The sequence below is a fragment of the Triplophysa dalaica genome, chromosome 4 (genome assembly GCF_015846415.1).
Source record: "Triplophysa dalaica isolate WHDGS20190420 chromosome 4, ASM1584641v1, whole genome shotgun sequence".
NCBI classification, from domain to species: domain Eukaryota; kingdom Metazoa; phylum Chordata; class Actinopteri; order Cypriniformes; family Nemacheilidae; genus Triplophysa; species Triplophysa dalaica.
In genome coordinates, this window is record NC_079545.1 from 6,938,040 (window position 1) to 6,959,094 (window position 21,055).

The 21,055-nt window shown below is 36.0% G+C and overlaps 1 protein-coding gene across 1 annotated transcript in view; it reads right to left on the minus strand.

Moving 5' to 3' along the window:
• Positions 1-21,055, minus strand: part of npr2 (natriuretic peptide receptor 2) — a 42,045-nt gene that overhangs the window by 7,291 nt on the left and 13,699 nt on the right. Inside the window, exons 7-17 of the mRNA XM_056745135.1 lie at positions 20,680-20,764; positions 15,339-15,459; positions 10,617-10,691; positions 9,141-9,218; positions 6,477-6,581; positions 6,273-6,344; positions 5,170-5,329; positions 4,918-5,073; positions 3,604-3,772; positions 1,995-2,141; positions 1,330-1,453 (exon numbers count right to left, since the gene is read on the minus strand). Of these exons, the coding sequence (XP_056601113.1) occupies positions 1,330-1,453; positions 1,995-2,141; positions 3,604-3,772; positions 4,918-5,073; positions 5,170-5,329; positions 6,273-6,344; positions 6,477-6,581; positions 9,141-9,218; positions 10,617-10,691; positions 15,339-15,459; positions 20,680-20,764 (1,292 nt within the window). The remainder of the gene's footprint in view (positions 1-1,329; positions 1,454-1,994; positions 2,142-3,603; positions 3,773-4,917; positions 5,074-5,169; positions 5,330-6,272; positions 6,345-6,476; positions 6,582-9,140; positions 9,219-10,616; positions 10,692-15,338; positions 15,460-20,679; positions 20,765-21,055) is intronic.

Below are 21,055 nucleotides of genomic sequence, written 5' to 3' on the forward strand. Positions count from 1 at the left end.
ATGATTTGACTAAAACCGCCCACATGTATACGCAAGTAAGATGAGAGTACCTGTCAGTACAATTGCTTTGGAACCTGATGTTCCAAATATGGTGAAAGGCGTTACATTTCTGTCCCACGCTTGCGGTATTCGACCAATCACTACGCACTGGTTGACTGGCCAATCATACCACACCTCGCTTTTCAGAGCAATGAGCTCTGTATAAATATCTGCACGACTCAGAGAGGCGGGGCAAAGAGGAGATGCAAACATGCAGGGTGTGCAGAAAATACAGCGTTTTTAACCTTAAATCGTGTACACACATTGCATTACATCTAAAACAACCGATAATATTTTTTTTAGCCGTGTCATATGATCCCTTTAAGAACCTTCTCTTATCTTTAAAACATCATAGTTGTATGCATTTTATTCTTTAAGGTAAATATGATGTAATAAATAATAAGCGTTTAATTGTTTTTTATTGAAAAAGATCTTTCATACAGTGGATCAATAATATGTCCCTCTGTTTAGCTATGGAAAAGATAACACATACCTTAAAAGGGAAACTTTTATTTTTGAGAATATTTGGAAACCCTTTGTATCCTTTATTTTTAACTTGGATCTAAGTAAGATCTTAAATGTGGTTGAAGGTGATTTAATGTATCAGTATCCTCCTTATTACTTTATGTCCCCTCTACATCACTAAACATTAAGTATATATGATTTTTCTCATTCTAACGATCGAACTACATAAGCTCTTTGTAGCAACCTGTGCAAATTATTATTTAGTTACATAACTATATATATATTTTTTTATACATGTATATACGGGTAGTTGTCCTTTTGGTGAAGTTGTCCTTTTTACATGTTAGTTGGATATTGGTTTTCCTACTTCCTTATAAGTTATCACACTTATTTTCTTATTTCTATCATCAATATGTAAAAGAGATCAGAATATTTTCTGTAAACATTTTTGCATTTTGTTATCATGAGTTATCTCACTAAAAAATAGTAATAAAAAAAAAAATATATATATATATATATATATATATATATATGTATAATATACTTATTTTTCGGATTCAAAAGACTGGAACCATTTTTGGAAAAATATACTTCTCACATTCCTTTTTTAATTTAATAAAAAGATAAAATATATTACAAATTAATTTATCACTATCGTTTAAAATGCTGCATTAAAGCAAATAAAAAACATTTATAAGAACATCTCACATGTAAGAAAGCAAACATGAGAATTCTCACAAATTTGATTCGATTCATTTCAAATAATGCAGAATATACCCTACATTATTACATATACGTTTTTTAAAATCCTATTCATGCACAAACCTGTAAAGGTGTACTCTCAGCAGACATCGATGTAAAGCCCACAATGTCACTGAAGTAGATGGTGACGCTGTCAAAGGCCTCTGCCTGTACGGTCTCTCCTCGCTTGAGCTGATCCGCCACTGAACTGTGAGCAGAATGAGGTTGTGATGAGCTGAACTATGAAATTATTTTCCAAGCACAGACGTGCAATAGCAACAATCGGTTAATGTAACAATGAATGGTTGAAAGCAGAATATAATATCATTTAACAAATCCATTTTTTTTTAAATAAGGAGGAAATTATCATACGGGAGCTTGTCTCAGCAAACATACTTATATTTTCTAGGAACGTGAATTAGTTCAAAAATTCATTATAGAATAAATTAATTAATTCCTAGCTTTTCTTTAGGAAAGTTTTTCATCCTCAGTAATTAGTTTGCTTGTCTGTTTCCTCTTAAGCGACTTTTTAAAGTTCCCACCGATTGCATCATTCTCTCAAAAAACAGTCCTCAAATAACAAGATAGATAGATAAGAAAAAACAACATGAACCGGTTACGTCATATGCGAGACAGTTATCTAGTAGAAGTGATATACAAAGCTAATAGTTTTTTTCCCTCAAACTCCAATTAAAAGTTTGGAAACTGCTAGCAGGGTGAAGGAAATTATTAGAAAACATTCTTCTTACTGTGGAAGGATTTGGTAAAGAAGGTTTTCGGCTTTCCGTTTCTCCTCGAGGTAGGCTTGAGTTCTCTCCTCTACCAAATTCTCCAGGTTATTGGCATATTGTTCCATTCTGGACAGCAGGTTATTGAGAATACTGGTGCTGCCTTCTCTGTCAAACAAACCAGCGGACATTAAACATCTACTTTGATATCAGAATCAGCTTTATAACCAAGCATGTTTAAAGACACAAGGAATTTGACTTGGCGACAGGAGCTTAGTGCAGGAGAAAGTGTACACATGTTGCAAACATAGTGGAAATATATATATATATATCTCAGTATAACACGTCCATGAAATCATCTTTTTAATTCAACATCAACATTACATGCAAAAATGTAAATATGTAGATGGCATTTTGTATTGTTTTTTGAGTAATCTAGAGAAACTGAATCTGTCATACAGTCGTGTCACAATCTGTATAGACGGTTTCATGCCTGGCCTGAGGGTAACGTGCAGACTGTGTTTGACTTTGTCTTGCTAGTGGCTATTAATATAATAATTTATTTTACATTCCATTAATATTGATATTTTATTGTATGTTAATTTAATTAAATTACATTAAAACTATTACTTATTTATTCTTTCCGGAGGTCTACCGTAAATTAAGTTTGGGCCACATAACGTTTGTTTATGTTGTCACCCCTGAAACCATCTATATCTAGTGTCATCTCATAAAGTGTTTTTATGATTCTGGTTGAATCATGTACTGTGGTTTGCTGCATCACAGTGTACTATTCAGAGGTCAAATGTTACTCCTACGTGCAGTACACCCATACAGACCTGCAGGGTTACATTCATCTAGTCATTCTCAGAATTGTTGAAGACAGAATCATACATATGATTTTAAAAAAGGTGCTCACTTGTGAAATGAACTCTCGCCTTTGGCAGAAGAAAATAAATAAAAGCGAATAAAATATAATAAGAAGCAACAATATTTTTTTTCTTGTGCATAACCAGTACTGAATTATTGGTGCCTCAGACTTATTCATCTGGTAATAACTCTGATCTAAACTGGACCAATCACCAACAAGTCTGCAAATGTCAACAAGATGCATTTATGTAATGAAGTTTGTGCTATAAGGTCCCTTGCAGATGAACGCATAAGGCATTTTAGTGGAACTTTGTCAACGTCTGTCAAACGTGACTCAAGCGCCCCTTTGGGGAATTAATCACAAAGCTTTCACTTACATCAATGTAGGCAGTTTATCATTGAGCTGTCAAGACGTTAATAGATGCAGTCCTGCTTCAGTAAACCACAATCTGTGCGATTTAGTGTGTCGACAAGCAGTTCTATTTTCAAAAGTAAACTCGTTTTTCACAAGGACCATTAGTTTTTCTTTATCATTTAGTTCATTTTTTTTTTTAATTAAATGAGGTTAAAGGTGAAGTTTTCTTTTAAACAATAATCCAGTTGTACAGATATAAGGAGCTGGACAAAACATACACAAATATAATAAAGCAGTTGCGATGGATGAAGTCGATGTGAAATCTATGTGGCCTCCATCACAACTGATCCTGTTTAGTTTTACCTTCACTGTCATACAAATCTATGTGTTGAGATCTATACTTACTTGTTAAGTTTGGCAATATATATCTTGATGTGACTGAAATCTGGGCGTTCGGCAGGGTCTTCAGCCCAACAACCGTCCATTAAGATGGTCAATTCCTCAGAGTGTAGAGAGTTATCTGTGGTGGGCCTGAAGTACGGTTTCTGACCATTTCGAACCTTCTGGATTATCTCTGTAACACAAACACACATTAAATTGATTGTTCACCCAAAATTTTTAATTTTTTCGTCATTCACATCACTTCAAACTTTTATGAATTTCTTTTTTTCTCAGAACATAAAACAAGAAGAATTTTTGAAGAATGTTGTTAAAGGGCACCCATTCACTTGCATTGGTTTTGCGTCCGGCACATAAAAGTGAATGGGTTTATTACGCTGTAACTGTTTTCAAAATATATTCTTTTGTGTGCTGCGGAAGAAAGAACCTCATACAGTTTTGAAATGACAAGAGGATGAGAAAATGATGACAGATTTTTAACTTGTTTACCATGTTGACTTTTTCTAGCTTCTATATAAGACGACTTATTTGGAATTCCAAATAAATATATTATATTAACTATATAAGTATGTTTTCAGCATAAGCGAAGCATATGTTTCATTGTTTAGGCTATTTTTCTGTGTAAATTGAAAAGGTAGTGTAATCTATTTAATATCGCAATATTTGCCCATCTAGGCCTTTATTTAGAGCAGCGGTTCTCAATCCTGGTCCTCGCGACCCACCGCTCTGCATATTTTGTGTATCTCTCTTGTTTAACACACCTGATTTAAATCTCTAGCTCATTAGAAGAGAGCTTAATGAATGAACCGCGTTCCGATTGACGTGTTCCCTGAACTGTGTTCATTGCTCTCTACTCCCTGCACACATGAAATCGGCTGACGTTAATTTAAGAACACGAAGAACAAAACTTACTACGGAAGATTGAAGGGTAATTTAACCGTAATTTTGAGATTTGCACAACATTATCCACATTTCGAACGGGATTTATGGCAGAATATCTAGTGATGTTTACTTCGCAGGGCTCTTATGGGCGTATTAAACAAACCTCCGAAGCGGTAGGAGAAGCATACAAAATATGCAGAGCAGGGGGTCGGGAGGACCAGGATTGAGAACCGCTGATTTAGAGGATTAAATGCCACATCTAAGTTGCAACAGGCCATTTTTTGGCCATATTTAAAGAAACGCTGAAATCACTCAATGACACTGCTGCTATACTTACAAGCTTGTACATGTGTTGTGAAACAAAACAGACATTCATTTCAATAGTGTATAAATGAACCAACCAGATCAAGTTCAATTGACATGGCCTTTAACATTTACCTTTGGGACTGAGATCCATGCCTTCAACGTAAAATGGGCCATTCCTGAGAGCTATCTCCTGAAGAATGATGCCAAAACTGTACACATCTCCCTTCTGTGTTCCCTGCGACGGATGTCTATCATATATCAGCAACTCTGGGGCCGTCCACAACTTTTCTGAAAATAACCCCAGCTTGGTAAGCAGTCGCAAAATCGTAACAGTAAACGGATGTCGAGACGATCTTGAACCAGAAAATCACAGGATGTTCCTACTTGCATATAGTGCATACGAGTCTTCGTTTTCACAGGACGAACGGAAGCTTGCCAGACCATAATCTGTGATTTTCAAAACGAAGCGGCTATCCACCACACAATTGGATGACTTCAGATCGCCATGGGAGCCGATGTAGCTGTTGTGCAGATAATTCATTCCCTGACGGCAGAAGCATTAAATAGAACATGATGTCTTTGCCTAATGTTTTTGAGGTAAATACCCCCGGAAAATCTCTTGCTGGACACATAAAATAAGAAATGTTAAATTTGTATAGTGCATAGTCAATTTGGGAATTGTAATTCTTACTGTAATAATACTTCCTTGCATGTTAAAAGAAATAGGAAAATGACTAGGTTCGGAGGAGCCAAAGAACATATTTTATGATTACCTTTGGAAGGAACAAAACTAAAAGTATGATTAAAAGAGATTTTATTCCCACCAAACAGCAACTTGATATTCTATCTGGAGAACCAAGGTGATCAGGCTGTCCGTTATAAATCCAGAAGGCCTCGGCTTACTCAATTCTACAGATAAAGCCTATGATCAGTTCCTTTTTCGGTAATTTTCCATCTTGAAAGCAAAATGATGTCTGATAAACATTTCACTTTGATGTACAGGTAGCTTTAGGCCAATTGTGCCAGAAAGTATTTTGTGTGTCTGGGCACTCGAGTACTTGTGACACAGAACAGATATTGGCTTACATTAATGGAGGGAGAATTTAGAGTGAAATTACTTTCATGCATCTTTTCCAAAAACAATGTCACGGTATCTTTGATGCCAGTCCTTTTACTCTGACTAATGGAACTCGGAAAACCAAGCAGCGTGGCTTTATTATTCTTTTTCCCAAGTGGCTATTTCAACAGTAAACCCTTTATTTACCGTGTTTCATCAGCAATCACATTTTGATTAGTATTAAGTACAAGTATAGTATAAGTATTAAGGCACTCTATAAAATTTGAAACGCATGTATTCAATTAACAATGAATTACGACTTAAAATAAATATAATAAATACATACATAAAAAATGTATTATAAATATAATATAATATCTGAATTTTAATAAAGCTGAGTGATGGTTCAGAAACCTGTTTTCTTACAAACCTTTACAATGTCATTTATCAGCGAATATCGGAACATCCAGTCCAGGTTGATGCTCTCATTTTCTAGAATGTCCTGCAAAAGAACAAACTGTAAATTAACACTGAGAAAGCTCTGAAATGCACAGATGATGTGTTTACATCTGACCAACGCATATGAAAGTGTAAAATGTAATGTAAAATATTTACAAGCATTTAAAATATTTACCTGTAAACTACCCCTAGGACAATACTCTGTCACAATGCAGATGTTTGGTGGATCTATACAGGCACCAATAAACCTTGTCAGATGGTTGAACTGCACGTCTCTCATCTACAAAAAACCAACAAAATGAACGTTTAGTGTTGTTTCGTTGTCGGGTATGGAAGAGAATCAAGGCTTGTTGTGCAATGTTAATTGACCTTTTGAAAGCTGAACACTAGCTAAAAAATAAAAAAAATCCTTAAAAGGAGCATTTAAAATATAAAAAAAACATGACAAAAAAACATAATATTTGATTGCCTTGCAATGTATTCCATTGAAACCACATTGAATAACCCTTGTGTCACATTCGTTAATCAACATCAGTGCTGCGTTTTTCACATGAGGTCAGCAGACGTTGCACAACATCTACCAAAACGGAAGTGCAATCTCTGAAGCCATGTCAACTTTACACTCTATAAATGATGGGTTATTTTCAACCCAGCGTTGGGTCAAAAAGACACAACTCGACCATTGGGATATACATTAACATATGCTGGGTTGTGCTAACTTAGTCTCAGCCTCAGACGTCACGCCCACGGACCGTTGGCTAAACATCTGATGCATAAAGCAGACTTTTCTGGAAACACTTCAGCAAGTTGAAGTCTTCATCTGATTTGTTGAATTTCACAGCATTTGCGTGAGACGTGTGCGTCGTGTTCTTTAACGGTCCGCCCGCAAACGAAACGAAGCCGTCTCATCTAAGAAGTAAGCTGTCGTGTTTACAACCTGTGACGAGCAAGGCGGGACGAGATCCGTAATGGGAAAGAAGCTGGGCAGATGACGTGAGTGATAATGAGCGTGAGCTGCGCGAAGCCCCGGCTCCGCATCTCTCACAGAGGAGATCGGAAGCATAAAAGGATGAGCGGCAGAGTGTACAGCGAGAGAGGACCGAGCCCGGACATATGCTAAGTTTGTATTTATGTTCTTGTGGCCGGCAGTCGACCGTGAGGTTGACTTCCGGCATTTTACTTCTGTGTAATTGTTTGTTTATATTGATTAAAGTTTGTTACAGGTTCCCGCCTCCTTCCCTACTTTGAACTGTTTTACCCAACCGTTGCGAAAATAGTTTATCAAGATCGAATAAACGCTTAGTTCTTAAAAGTATACAAGGTTCACGGCCTAAACTTATAATAATTTTGCTGCGGTTAACTTTTGACACATTCGTGAATGTAATGTCTGTTACTGCGGGGACATTTCCACCACTCTAAACGAAACGTGATTGGTTGCTTTACCTATCAGTCATGTGGCCTCTTGGGTGGCCCTTAACCTGGTGGCCTGATGGCTAATAAGGGCCCCAGGGCTACGTCTGTAGGGTCTCTCCATGAACCCCCTTATGTTTCCTGTCAAAGCTGGCAAGATAGCCCTGGCAACACTCAGCTGGTCTTATGTGCTTTCCCTTTCCCTCACCATCAAAACAAAACCAAGCTTCAAATAAGACTGCTGTGGCAAGATTTGGACTTTTTGAGCATGTAAGGGGGTTTTCGGGATGAACCTAGATCATGATGGACTTACAGCAGATGATAGACAAAATAAAACAAGCCATGGTTGGAATACTTCAATACTTTACAGTACTCTGCAGCATACAGTGTGTTTACTGTGCACAAAATAGCAATTATTTGCATACAAATTTACATTTGTTACGTTATATTTTAAGTTCGAACGACTTGTAAATCCAATTTATTTAACTTAAACATTTAAAGGGATACCCCACCCAAAAATGAAAATTCTGTCATGAATAACCCCGTATGCCCTTCTTTAACAGAGCCTTGGTAACTTTTTTCAACGCTTCAAATTTGCAAAACAAGATCTTGACGCTCTCTAGACATGCTAATAGTTTAGCAACTATTTAGGTAACAGAGGATGTCTCTCATAGGTCTTCAGTTGTTCATCTCAAGAACTCATTAACATTGTTCTATGTGTTTAATGGGTGACTTTGTTTCAGTGCACCTAAGAATAACTTTCCAGGTTTTTTGGAGAAAGTGACGCTCTAACATTATTGAAATGTGAACGCTGGTTTCCCTACGCCAAAGAGAAAAAAGTTAAGTGATATGACCATGTGCATCATTGGCCTTCTTACATGTTTTTGATACGTGTGCATGTGCAGAAAGGTTCAGAGTTTTAGAAGAAAATGTATTGCTAGTCTATGATTCAGTTCACCTAACAAATCATAATTCCTGTGTTTATGTTGCTTATTTTTAAACAGGGATTCAACCGAAGTTGCATTGTAAAATTCCACCCTCACAGTTTCTGCCTTGGACAATTTGGTTTGTTATGTGGTGTGATGTGATTTTTTTCCACAATTATTAAATAGTTTTTGTATCTATATCCTTGTGACACAGAGTCCACGTAGTGAGTAATCCCTTAGGAAACACCTTGTAAAAACCACATCCCCCTTTCAAAAGCCTCGTAATGGCACCCCCACCCCCACATAAGAATGCGTGTGTGTATGTGTTTCTTTATGTCAAATGTGCAGAAAGAGGGGGAGGTTGTTTTAAGCACCTTGGGGCTGTCCACTGGGGTCATAAACGGCAGTCTAAACACACATAACACACATACCTCGCCTTCTTCTAAGAGACATGCGCGCACACATGCAAAACCTCTCCTATGTGATGAAATGTTTTTTCTTACATGCTTTAGTTCAAACAGCACTTGTCTGGTCAACTCGATCCGCTTCTTGTTCACATGTTTGATTGCCACCAGGTTGCCCTGTTGTGAACAGAAATACACGTTAAAGCAAATCTGAAAGGCAACGTTGACTCTCCGCTCTAACACAGCATGAGGTCATAACAGAGAAATCAGTTTAGGTCAGAATATTAGACTCATAAATGAATGTATGGATTGTTGGGGGATTTTATTTCTTAATGGTTGCTTTTTCAGGGCGAAATCTTGTTCTTCTTTTATTTATTTATCATCTTATACTTTGATCGAATTTAGTAGGAGGGAAAATATGTAAAGAATAGAAAGTTTAGTTAATATAAACTTTTGTTAATGTGATGGAGTTCAAACTCTATTGACCACATTTACAGACAAAGTGCCAAAACATGTTCATGTTCATGTGCTCTGATGCCCAGCATAGTTCATTTTTGGGTGAACTATGCCTTCATAGTTCACTTTATAGGACTTCATAGACGATGGCATTACAATACATTTGCCAAATGTTTGTTTATAATAAGTATTATGGCCAAAAAAGGATTAGCTTAGCCACATTGCTAATGTCCAACCATTTAACCTAAGGTCGGATTGCATCAAGAAGGATAACTAAATATAAAGAGGCAATTGCACCACAACTATAGCAATAGTCTACAGAGGAATGATATGGTTGAGATCACATTCCAAGTGACATTTTTAAGTTGATGAACAATAAAACAGCCAATCAAAATCCAATTGAATTTAAAGGGCTCACACATATTTAAAATATGAAACTACAAAGCACATCTTAAAACAAACATAACGTTATCATCTCTTAGTGTGGATGCTAACTAACTATCGCTAGTTATCGTGCTTGGTGTGAACAATCTTTTAGTCAAGTGCACATGTGTGAGAAGCGGTAATGTTAATGAATTGGTTGCCTTTGAAAAACATCTTAATTCTGCCGCTTTTGAGGTTACAGGATACTGTTTCATAAGACAGCTGCCTTTGTAGGCAGTAGACAGTGGGGCAGCTCATTATGGTTTGGTACAAAGCCAAAGAGTCAACAAAGATGTCATGAAGCATAACTACACAGCACAAAAAAGGATAAAGACAAACACTACAAAGTCTTTTTTTTCCTCTCTGCACATTTTATGTGTTATTTTTCTCACAACTAACAAGCTGATGATTCCAAAGATATGTGCTAAATATGGAAGACCTGTGCTGTCGCTCCTAGGATGAAGAACCCCTACTCTCGTTTATATGATTGGCATATTGAAATGTGTGATCCAATTATTGTGGCACGGCACACAGAACACTGTTGCTCGACTTGAGGAGCAGCACCGCTGCATTATAGTCTGGTCTGAAAGCAACACATTGAGTTGATAGTGCACCCACTCTCCATTCCTCCAGTGAATTCACATGTGTGTGGGTGTGCTGCAGAGGGAGGGGGATGTCAGAAGAACTCAGCCTCACCTTATAATAGCCTGTTTTTGCAAATAGCTGATATTTTCCATGAGCTGTTATCAAGGAGCCATAGCTGGATCCTCTCTGGAAAAGCAAGACAGAGAGAACGTTACTCTAACATAAGTAATCATTCAAGGTTAAGTTGGTTCCTTGCATGCGTTTGAATAGAAGAGCTATACAATAAATGGGACTTCAAGATGCTTATGTTCATTTAACATCGTTTAATATCAACATTTTTGTTTTTTATTACAAAATATAATATCTGCATTAAAATAAAAAATATGATTTGAATCTTAGGTGGTCTATTTTGTTTTAGTGACAGCTTGCACTCAAGTTGGGATGGACTGTAGTACAAGCTAGTGCCAAACCTGATAATCCATGTAACCGCATGATTTGAGAATGTTACACAGAGCATCTTCTGTGCTTCAATTAAAACACAGAAAATCGGATGCAGTTAACATTGTCAATGTCCCAAATCTTCTTACAATTATATTAGTGAACTAGAAATTTCTTTATAGTTTATTCTTCAGGTTTAAATGAAAAAAAAAATGCATTTAAAGTCCCAGGTCGATTAAAAATGACAATGCCTATTTTTCATGAAATATTGTGTTTATTGTAAATAATTTATCAACGTGGATCCTTCTCTTTAAAATACAATGCCCTCATAATCTTTAGTTAAAATCTAAAAATGCACTTCCTTCCTGTGATGACTATCCATCTTAAATGAGATGTGTTAGATCGCTTGGGCGGAGCATCCCTTAACTCCTCCCCTTCAACTGTCAGTCTGATGCCAGTTCCAAAAAGAACAGTTTTCATATTTCCAATCAAATCGCAGAAAAGCCACACCCACATTTTTTCTCTTTCGAGAGTTAAGTTCTTGATGTGTAAACTCTGGATGGAACAACACAACGGTATCTCCTAATGTATCTGTTTAAAATTCATTTGGCAAAAGAGCAATAAAAACAATGTCATTTTCTCTTTCTTTGGAGCGATGTTTTGTGGGGCGTTCCCTTCCCAAAGGGCCCTTCGGAGGGCAATATAACCTGTTTGGAAAGTGCCATCCATTTCACTCAGAAATACGGAAGTAAAAACGATTGCAACACCCGGTTCATGGGGACTTTAAGAGCAACAACGGTTACAATCAGTCTCCACCTCCATATACTCATATATGGCCCTGGACAACAAAACCAGTCTTAAGTAGCACAGGAACATTTTTAGTTATCGCCAAAAATACATAGTAGGGGTAAAAATTACATATTTTTTTTATTACAAAAATCATTTGGATATTAAGTAAAGATCATGTTACATGAAGAAAATTTCCTACCGTAAATGTATAAAAAACGTTCTTTTTGTGAGTGGATGCCCTGCTACAGTGCCTCAGATTAACAACTTCAAAGGCCATTTTCTCAATATTTTGTTTTTTTTGCACCCTCAGAAACCATATTTGAAAACAATTGTTGTTCCGCCAGATTTGTCCTATCCTGACAAACCCTATATCAATAGAAAGCTTATTTCTTCAGCATTCAGATTATGTAAAAATCTCAATTTCGAAAAATTTACCCTTAAGACTGGTTTTGTCGTTTAGGGAGAACACACAAAAATAAAGATGAATTTGACACATTATTCAAAAAATATTTCAATAGACACCGTGATAATATCGTCACCGTGATCCCCCCACACTCTAAAAAAATGCTGGGTTATTTCTGTACACACATTTTTGGGTTAATTGTGCTGGGTCATAATTTTGGGTTGTTTGAGGTACTGTAAACACACAGTTGGGTTGCTCATGCTGGGTCAAATGGACTGTAGGGGTTATTTCACCACTGAACAGCTGGGTTGGGTTATTTTGACCCAACCGGTTTGTTCATTTTTCCACTTCATCGAACCTTCTGGATCCTTCACGCGTCTGCTTGTGTCAGACGGCAACACACATCACAGCAAGCTGATTTTATACGGTAAATTAATATGATAATATGATTACTTTTAATAAATTGTGGTAAGAGCACACTGATTTTACTGTTTAATGCAGTATTTGATATGTCGCTGTGCGGAGGAAGTGTTTTATTCTGTGATTGATTAACGTTAAGTAATTTAGCAGCTTAGCATGCTAATTTTTTTGACAAAAAAAGGCCTTAGCAATCGCTTTATCCTTATGTTATATATATATATGTGTGTGTGTACATGTGCATATTTTTACTTTAAAAGGTTTTTTTAAAAGGTTAAATCCTCATGGAAATGTATGAACTAGCCTTAGGTCAGAAATACATGTTATAGATCGGTTACTGTTTGCCTACAGTATGGCGTTGTAATGTTTAGTCAGAATTAGATAATTTCATACAAAACTTAATCTAAGGGGATATTTTTTCAAGTGTCTGCGACGTGCCGGATCCAACCAACTAGCAATAATTTAAAATGTAGCATTTTCGCGCTTTTTTCCCTCAGGTAACGTTACCGTTAGCTGCATTAGCTAAAAGCTATGACTCTTAAACTCACTGATTTTACAATTAATGACAAAAATAATGTTTGGAAAATGAAACAGAAATTTCCTTCTGACACACGACAGCAAACGATAGAAATAACTGACTTTTATACCATTTTCCAGCTGGTAAAAATACTACTGTTCTAATAGTTTTGGCCATCACTGTGTGATATATGTATATCCTCAGAAGTAAATGATATACAGTATGAATGAAGTGAATGAAGTAAAATACTAAAAGTGAAGTTTGAAGTTTTCTTCTAAAATTAGCATTTTTATAAGGCCTCTGTGTTTGTTCATTAAATGCATTTTAACTTAAATGTTAGTTATGTTTTAAGACTAACTGTCATATATTTAACAGGTGGGGACTGTCATGCTGGAATACTTGCAAAATGCAGAGACCAGTGATGTAATCTGCACATTTTGTGCCTTTGGGACGAGGCAGCAACGACATCCCAGACCTTCGCCATTGTTTCGGGACATGCCATTGAAACTGAATTGTTGCTCTGTTGATCTGTTTCAAGTCCTTTTCTGTGCTTGATGTTAACTAAGCAGTCTCTTCCTACTTAGAAATTTCTCCAGCATGCAGTTTATCGTATTGATGGACATGAGTCTTACTGTGGGAAGTTTTTGAAGACAACAGTTTTTTCTGGACACTTGTAACATGCTTTAAGTTGTCACATGTAGTGTCTGTTGTTTGGAGTCTTTGTTTTGCTTAGTTTTAATGGCATACTGTTTGGACTGATTCTCATGTGCCAATAATATATTTTTGAGTGTTCTAATGCTGCAATGTGACATATAGAATAGGAATCTACAGTGCCTTATTCACCCAGTTTTGTGTTTTTAAAGAAACTGATCTACAAAAACTTGTATGTGTCTGTCGGTGTTGGATGAAATGTATGATAATTGCACCCATTCAATAAATGTAAAGAAATAAATTTAATTTGTTTTGTGTAATTGTAGTACAGAAAAATTATAATAATTGTACATTCCCTTGAGATTATTTATTTTTATTGGTAAATATAAAAGTAGCAAGGCAATGAGACAACATATAACCCAATGTTTAGGTTATGTTAACCCAGAAACACAGTTAACCCGACCCACTAGTTGGGTCAAACAAACAACCCAGCATTTTGGGTCAAATGGTTCAACCCAGCACTTGGGTCAAAATAACCCAGCGCGTGTTCTGTCCCATAGTTACCCAGCAGCTGGGTTAAGGTTGGGTTATTTTCTAACCCAGCAATTCTGCTGTGCATGATAACCGTTTAATGAAAATCTATCATAGCCATTCCTCACATTTAAAAACTGAAATTGTAATATTGGTAGTAAAATAGCTTTATTTAAATAGAAGTAGAATGAATCATGAATTTAGGCCAGCGATGTGGAACACATGGAAACAGATCCCAATGTGCAGTGCAATACTGTACTGTATACTCCATCCTGGAAAATTCACTGGCCTTCAAAATGTTCCAAGTATCCAAGGCCAAAAAGAACTAATCAAAATACTGTACATCTCCATGTGCTTGCACGCATTTACTGGTATGTAGGAAAAGAATAATTGTGGTAGTAATCCAAAGCAGAACCTGATAGGAGGAAAAGGAGTTGATTTTTGCAGGAGGGCAGGCAGCCAGGCTGGAGCTTTGAACAATCTGTTAATTTGAGTCTGCTACTTTAAACCCAAACTACCTTCAACAAACCAACTGGACATTAGTCAAGAATGTGTAAACTGGAAAGATACAGAAAGTCTGAGAAGGTTATATATATTTTTGTACAACCCATGAGAAATCTAACGGGGAACGCCTGGGACAAAAGTGCTTGCATTTGAGAAAATTAGAAAAACTCTGAGCTTTGTTTGATTAAAAGTTTTTTTAAGTGCTGTTGTGTATTTGTATGGCCTTTGTTCTTGTTGAATTCTTCTAAGAAAATTCAGCTTAACTAAATGCAGCTACCGTTTGTGACGGACTCCCAAGGAATTCCATTTTTAAATGCTAAAACAGGGCCAGTTATTACAGCCAAGTCAAAAAAGGCATTTTTATGAGATAAATTAAAACCAGATGAACACGGTCTGAAACAGGAGGAAACCTCTTTTATTTAACATTGTTTATATGAAAACAAACTCAAAGGCATTTCATCATAAAATGATTGCATGTTAAAATGATTTTTAAAGGTTGTGTTAAAGTGGCCAAATGGAAAATACAGCGGAACTGTGCAGGCTTATCCCAGATATGAGAATTCCAGAGTAGAATGACTTTTACCTGCGAGAGAGTGAGACGGCTGCCGGCACGTTTGTGAAATTTGTTAGGACTTTCAAACTGCAGTTCCTCCCAGCGTATCCTCCATAGCATCCCAGCCAATTCCTTCTCCAGCTTCAGTTTCCTGCAAGTCAACAGATCACATTAATGTAACCGACAACCACCTCAGAAAGAAAAACTTGCTTTAATACGACAGTACACTAGCTTTTTACATTTTCTTAGGAAAACCTGTGGGTGGGTGGACACTTGCATGCGGTTGCTGAGGTGATGTGAGTAATTTTTGTGCATAACTGGTTGCTAGGGTGTTATTAGTGGTTGCTATCGCATTGTGAAGTGGTTGCTTTCTGGGAAAAACTATAACGCCTACCCACAAGACTATGGTATTATCATCTATACCCATAAGCAAAATCAAAGCTGAGATCTCATTAATGTCTCAATTTCATCAATAAAATGAAATGGAGAATAAATGGGAACTTTTGCTTACGTTTCATATGTCTCAGATATTCCTACTGAGAAAGAAACGAACACAAATGTCCCCATTAGAGTCCAAGAGTCATTAGATTTCAGCAATGTCAAAAAATGTCATAAATTAATATTATTAAACATGAAAAACATGTCCTTTTACACAACCAACTGTAACTGTCCCAGCTGCTGGAAAAATACATTTTTTACAGGATTTTTTACAGTGTATTTTTGAAATATAGTAAAAATGTCAAATTACACAAAGAGACAGAAAAAGTTATAAGAAAAACATAAAAAAAAAGAAAGGACAAAATTGTTTATTACGCTATTTTACTCATATCACATCTGCAGGAAAATCTGTTTATTTTTTACAGTGATACAATGTCTATTCCTATTTTAAAAACTGTCTCATTTTTTCTATTTTTGTTATTTGAAGCAATTTGAGGCAAGTGAAAACTCTGTTATTACTCGTGAGCAACCTCTGAGCAATAAAATGTTACTCTGGGTATTTACGAATGTAAGAATTTTTTGACAATGGCACAGTGAAAGCAAACCTCTTGTCGACAGCCCACACAATATGAGTCTGTAGCATAAACCAGTGGCTTAGCGTCTGGGTATGCAGGTGCATATGGGCCCGGGGGACTGGGGGCCCACATCCAAGTTTTATTCATGGCCGTTCAATACTGTAGAAAATGGTTAGATTACTGATCTGAGATCTGATCCACCCATGGACCTATGTGAGTGGGTCTTGCACCTGAATTTTTTTTTAGTGTAAAACGACTTTCCCGGTGGCTTCGGTGGTGTAGACAAGTAGTTCTGATTCTACATTTGAATGCGAATTCAAATCCATCTATTGCCAATTCACTCTTCTTCATTTTTACATCACATATCAGATCATACAGACATTTATTTTCAACAAAATGAGAAAAATATTTAAAAAATGACTAGCAGGTGTATAATAATAAGGTTAGGGGTTGTATGTAGGTCTTTATTGTCCCAATTAGTAGGCATCCATTTCATCATTTTAATGACCTGACTTGCTACGGCACTTGCATAAACAGTTGCATCTTTAGCATAAACAGTTGCGCAACAATGTTTAACACTAGGATTAGAGGTTTTGAAAATGAACTCAAACAAAGCACAGTTAACAGTCTTTGGCACTACGATTTCATTTTGCACAATTAGTTTAAATAGCCCTTACACAGACGGTTTATCAGAGTGTAAGATTAAACTAAGGTGGAAACAATTTTTGCAGCAGACTGAGTTAAAGTCTGATGGAACGATAAAAAGTGAGCCAATCTCAGGGTCACTGATGTCGTGCCCTTTTCAACATATTATTTTTAACCATAGGCAAACCAAACAGTCCAGCCAGCCATGTGGATAAATACATGGGCAACTTCCAAGTGAATCAACACATCTGGAGGATCTCTCTAAGGACCTACTATTTCTCAACAGTTTCATTTGCAGCGAAGAGTTTTTTTTAGCAAATCAGAATCTCCGAATGTCCAAGTGATGTTGACTTAGAATTGCAAAAGGAGGATATCAATAAAGAGAATCGCAAATAGGTTTAAGTGCACTCAAGCCAAAACAAAAAAGAATGAAAAAGAGAAACCCCCAAACATTCCACTACAATCTAAAAGGTGTAAAATGTTTCCAGATGGCAGAGTGTAAGTAATGCAGCGTCTGCATTTCAACAGGCTTTTTACCCTATTTTAGAGCCACCCTGGTAAACCCCAAAACAAGCACCATTATTTGTTTTTGTAGACTATAATTTGGAAGCAGATAGGTGGAAAAATCCTCAGCAGGGTTTTTATATTAAAGAGCCATGTTCAAAAATGTATGCTCAGCTGTTTGCCAAAGGGATAATCCTCATTCTAAAATGTCAAAATTCCATGAAGCATTGACTGAAGGGAATTGCTTGACTTGAAGGGGGATAGTCAAACCGACAGCAGTACCCCTTAAGATGAAAACACATATAATAAAACCAACAGAACATAGATGCAAATTGCTTATTTCTGTTTTAAAAGCTTATTGGCATCACTCCATTTGAAATTTAGCAGATTTCTTACTTAAGTGGTTTACTACGAACATGTATTGTTTTGGAGCTTGAAACACAGAAAATGAAAGTCCCAGAAATGAAAGTCATCATATTCTCAACCTCATCACAAATTTATTTTCATTTATGTAAAACACATTATAGGGTTACTTCTATCAAAAGGTCCGTTATGCTCTTTTCCATGGCTATTAAGGAAGGTTTTCAAGGCGACTCTTTGTGCTATATTTACTTGTATTGAATAAAATGCTTAGTTAGGAAACCTCTCAAACTGACTATAAGTAACCTCCCAAACTGACTATAAGTCAAATTAATAGTAATACTCCGCCCAAGCCCAACTGTGCCATAATTTCCACAACACATACACTCAATGGTTTCTCTTATTTGCACGGTATGGCAGTGGCCTCTTTTAAATGTACTACGTATTCTGTAAACGCAATTTCAGTTGGATAAAAGCAACTGCCAAAAAATAAGCAAAAATTATATATACAAATGTATGATACTGTATATTTCATGCAAAAAAACTGCACAGTTGCAAGATAATGTTTTACCAACATTTCTGATTTATAGCACAGTGTGGAGTCGCAAGATGAATAAAACAAGACTTTGGGATAACAAAAAATATGTTGTTCATTAGGCCATAAAAAAATGTAAATTTGATATAGAAATTACAAAAACCTCCTGGAAGCAGTTTTCCAATAAATTACCGTAAATGTCAATTATAGCATACATTAAAGTACTACGTTTTAATTTGAGTTTAGCTTCATTAACTTACAGTAAATCACAACACACAACACAAACAAAAAATAGTTTGCGTCGCCCTTGCCAAAAATCTTCCTTGCCATTAGTCACTTTTTTGCCTTAAATCGATACAGTATATAATATGCCCATGAAAATCTGACCAATCTCAGGAGGGATATCTTTTTTGTTTTCTTTGAGGGCATTTTCACTGCAGTTAAATCAATGTTAAGGATAACTGAAGTAGTGAGCATATATTTACCCACATTCCCTTGTTATTTGTGACCCTGGATCACAAAACCAGTCTTAAGTAGCACAGAACATATTTAGTAAAGTCAAAAATACATTGTATGGGTGAAAATTATCAATTTTTCTTTTATGCCCAAAATCATAAGGATATTAAGTAAAGATCATGTTCCATGAAGATATTTTTTAAATTCCCTATGCTAAAAATATCAAAACTTTATTTTTGTGAGTGGATGGCCAGTAACAGTGCCTCTTATTATCAACTTCAAAGGCAATTTTCTCAATATTTTGATTATTTTGCACCCTCAGATTCCAGAGTTTTAAACGGTTATATCTCCGTCAGATATGATCATATCCTAACCACATATACATCAATAGAAAGCTTAATTATTCAGCTTTTAAATTATGTAAAAATCTCAATTTCGAAAAATTGACCCATAAGACTGGTTTTGTTGTCCAGGGTCACATTTACAGTATTATACTGTACTTATGTTTGACAGTATTTTACAAATTACAGAAATTGGTTATAATATATGTGGTGTTTTATGTCTACAGGAAGACTGAAACGCAAGTTGGGTGATGCAACAATGACACAAAGCACATGGAACAACAGAATGGATTCAACAGAAAATATACACCTTCTAGAGTGTCCCAGTCAATTCCTGACCTCACCCTGGCATTACCTCAAAAGAACTATTCACACCAGATGTCCCATGAATATTACTGAACTGAAACATTTTTGTAAATAAGAATGAAGAAAAATTTCTTCTCAGTGATATATCAGTTTAATATTCGAAGGTTCCCATAGTTTCCCAACATTGGCCTGTGAATGCTGACACTGTACTTTATAAAGGCATGAATACAGGTGTATTTTTGTTAAGATCAAATCAAAATATATTATCAATTTATGCAGAAATCCAGAAAAATCTTTTAAAGAACAAGGGAGACGATTTATTTGAAAGCAGCAACATAAAAGTTTGAAAGCTCTTTATGAAAAGACTAATCCTAGCAGTATAGTGCTGATCCGCCTATACACTTGGTACTCAATACTTGTACATGTACGAGTGTGGGTGGATGGGTGTTCTTACACAACATTTCCATTTTAGGGACACTTTCTCAAACGAGTTCAGAAGAGAATGACAAGTCCAAGAATAAGTCTACCTACGCTGCAACTGCAATATTTATTCTAGTAGCCATGAGGAGCTAACATCAATATTTGTCTCAAAGTGTTGACTATACTGGGCACAAGCCCATTTATATAAGCCATGAGTCAGCTTCTACGGTTCCCTTTTCCACAAGACGGCGTTCCAAACTATTCAGTATTATCCTCTCTGATTTTAGATATAAAAAGATAATATTAAAAGTAGACTATATTTTACCTGTTATTTTATTATGTGAACTTTCACCCATCCATATAAGTACTAGCCATTACTATTTATTACTTACCGTCATATACTTTATCTTGTTCTGATCTTACATATGTTTTAAACGAAGTTAAGAGGTCAATTGCACAAGCAAAAAAATGTTGACAGCATGGGCTAGCCAAATGAAATGAGCAGTGAAATACAGTATTTAGACTATCAGCATCTGCGTCTAAAAGAAGTTTGACATTTTTCTGCTTTAACACGAAAAACTGCTGTGCGGTTGCTCTGGCAACAATCATGTAAATTCCACTCTGGCACCTATAGAAGCGCTTCCCGTAAATTCTCTGAAGAAACAGCTGCAGGTTCCAACAAGTTCCAACATGAATCCTCCTGATCCCTTAAACAAAATCTTTCTCTGAGATTTTAAATATTGACGTTTATACGACAAATAAAATAATGAAAGAATATAATAAAACAATACCTGTAGATGAGAAAACTGGATATTCCGAATATTATAAGGGCCAGTCCAGACCCAACTGCCACAATTCCAAGGACTGGGAGGTGATCTGGGAAAATACAGTTAAAATGATTGGAAACTAAAAGCCTTCAAAGATTTAATTTGAACACATTGAAAACGGATTGAAAGATTACATTGAACTTATTAATAGATGTTTATTTGCACACACTATCTGTGTTGGTTTTGAGTATTAGATTCACTAAAGGTGATGATGCAAACATAAAAATGTCTAAAATGTCAACTCATCCTGCCAGCTACGCCAAACAATGACTTTTGAAAAACCTTGTCTCACACTATGTCTCACAGCATCTCTTTTTTCATCAGGAAATTATTTCATCCA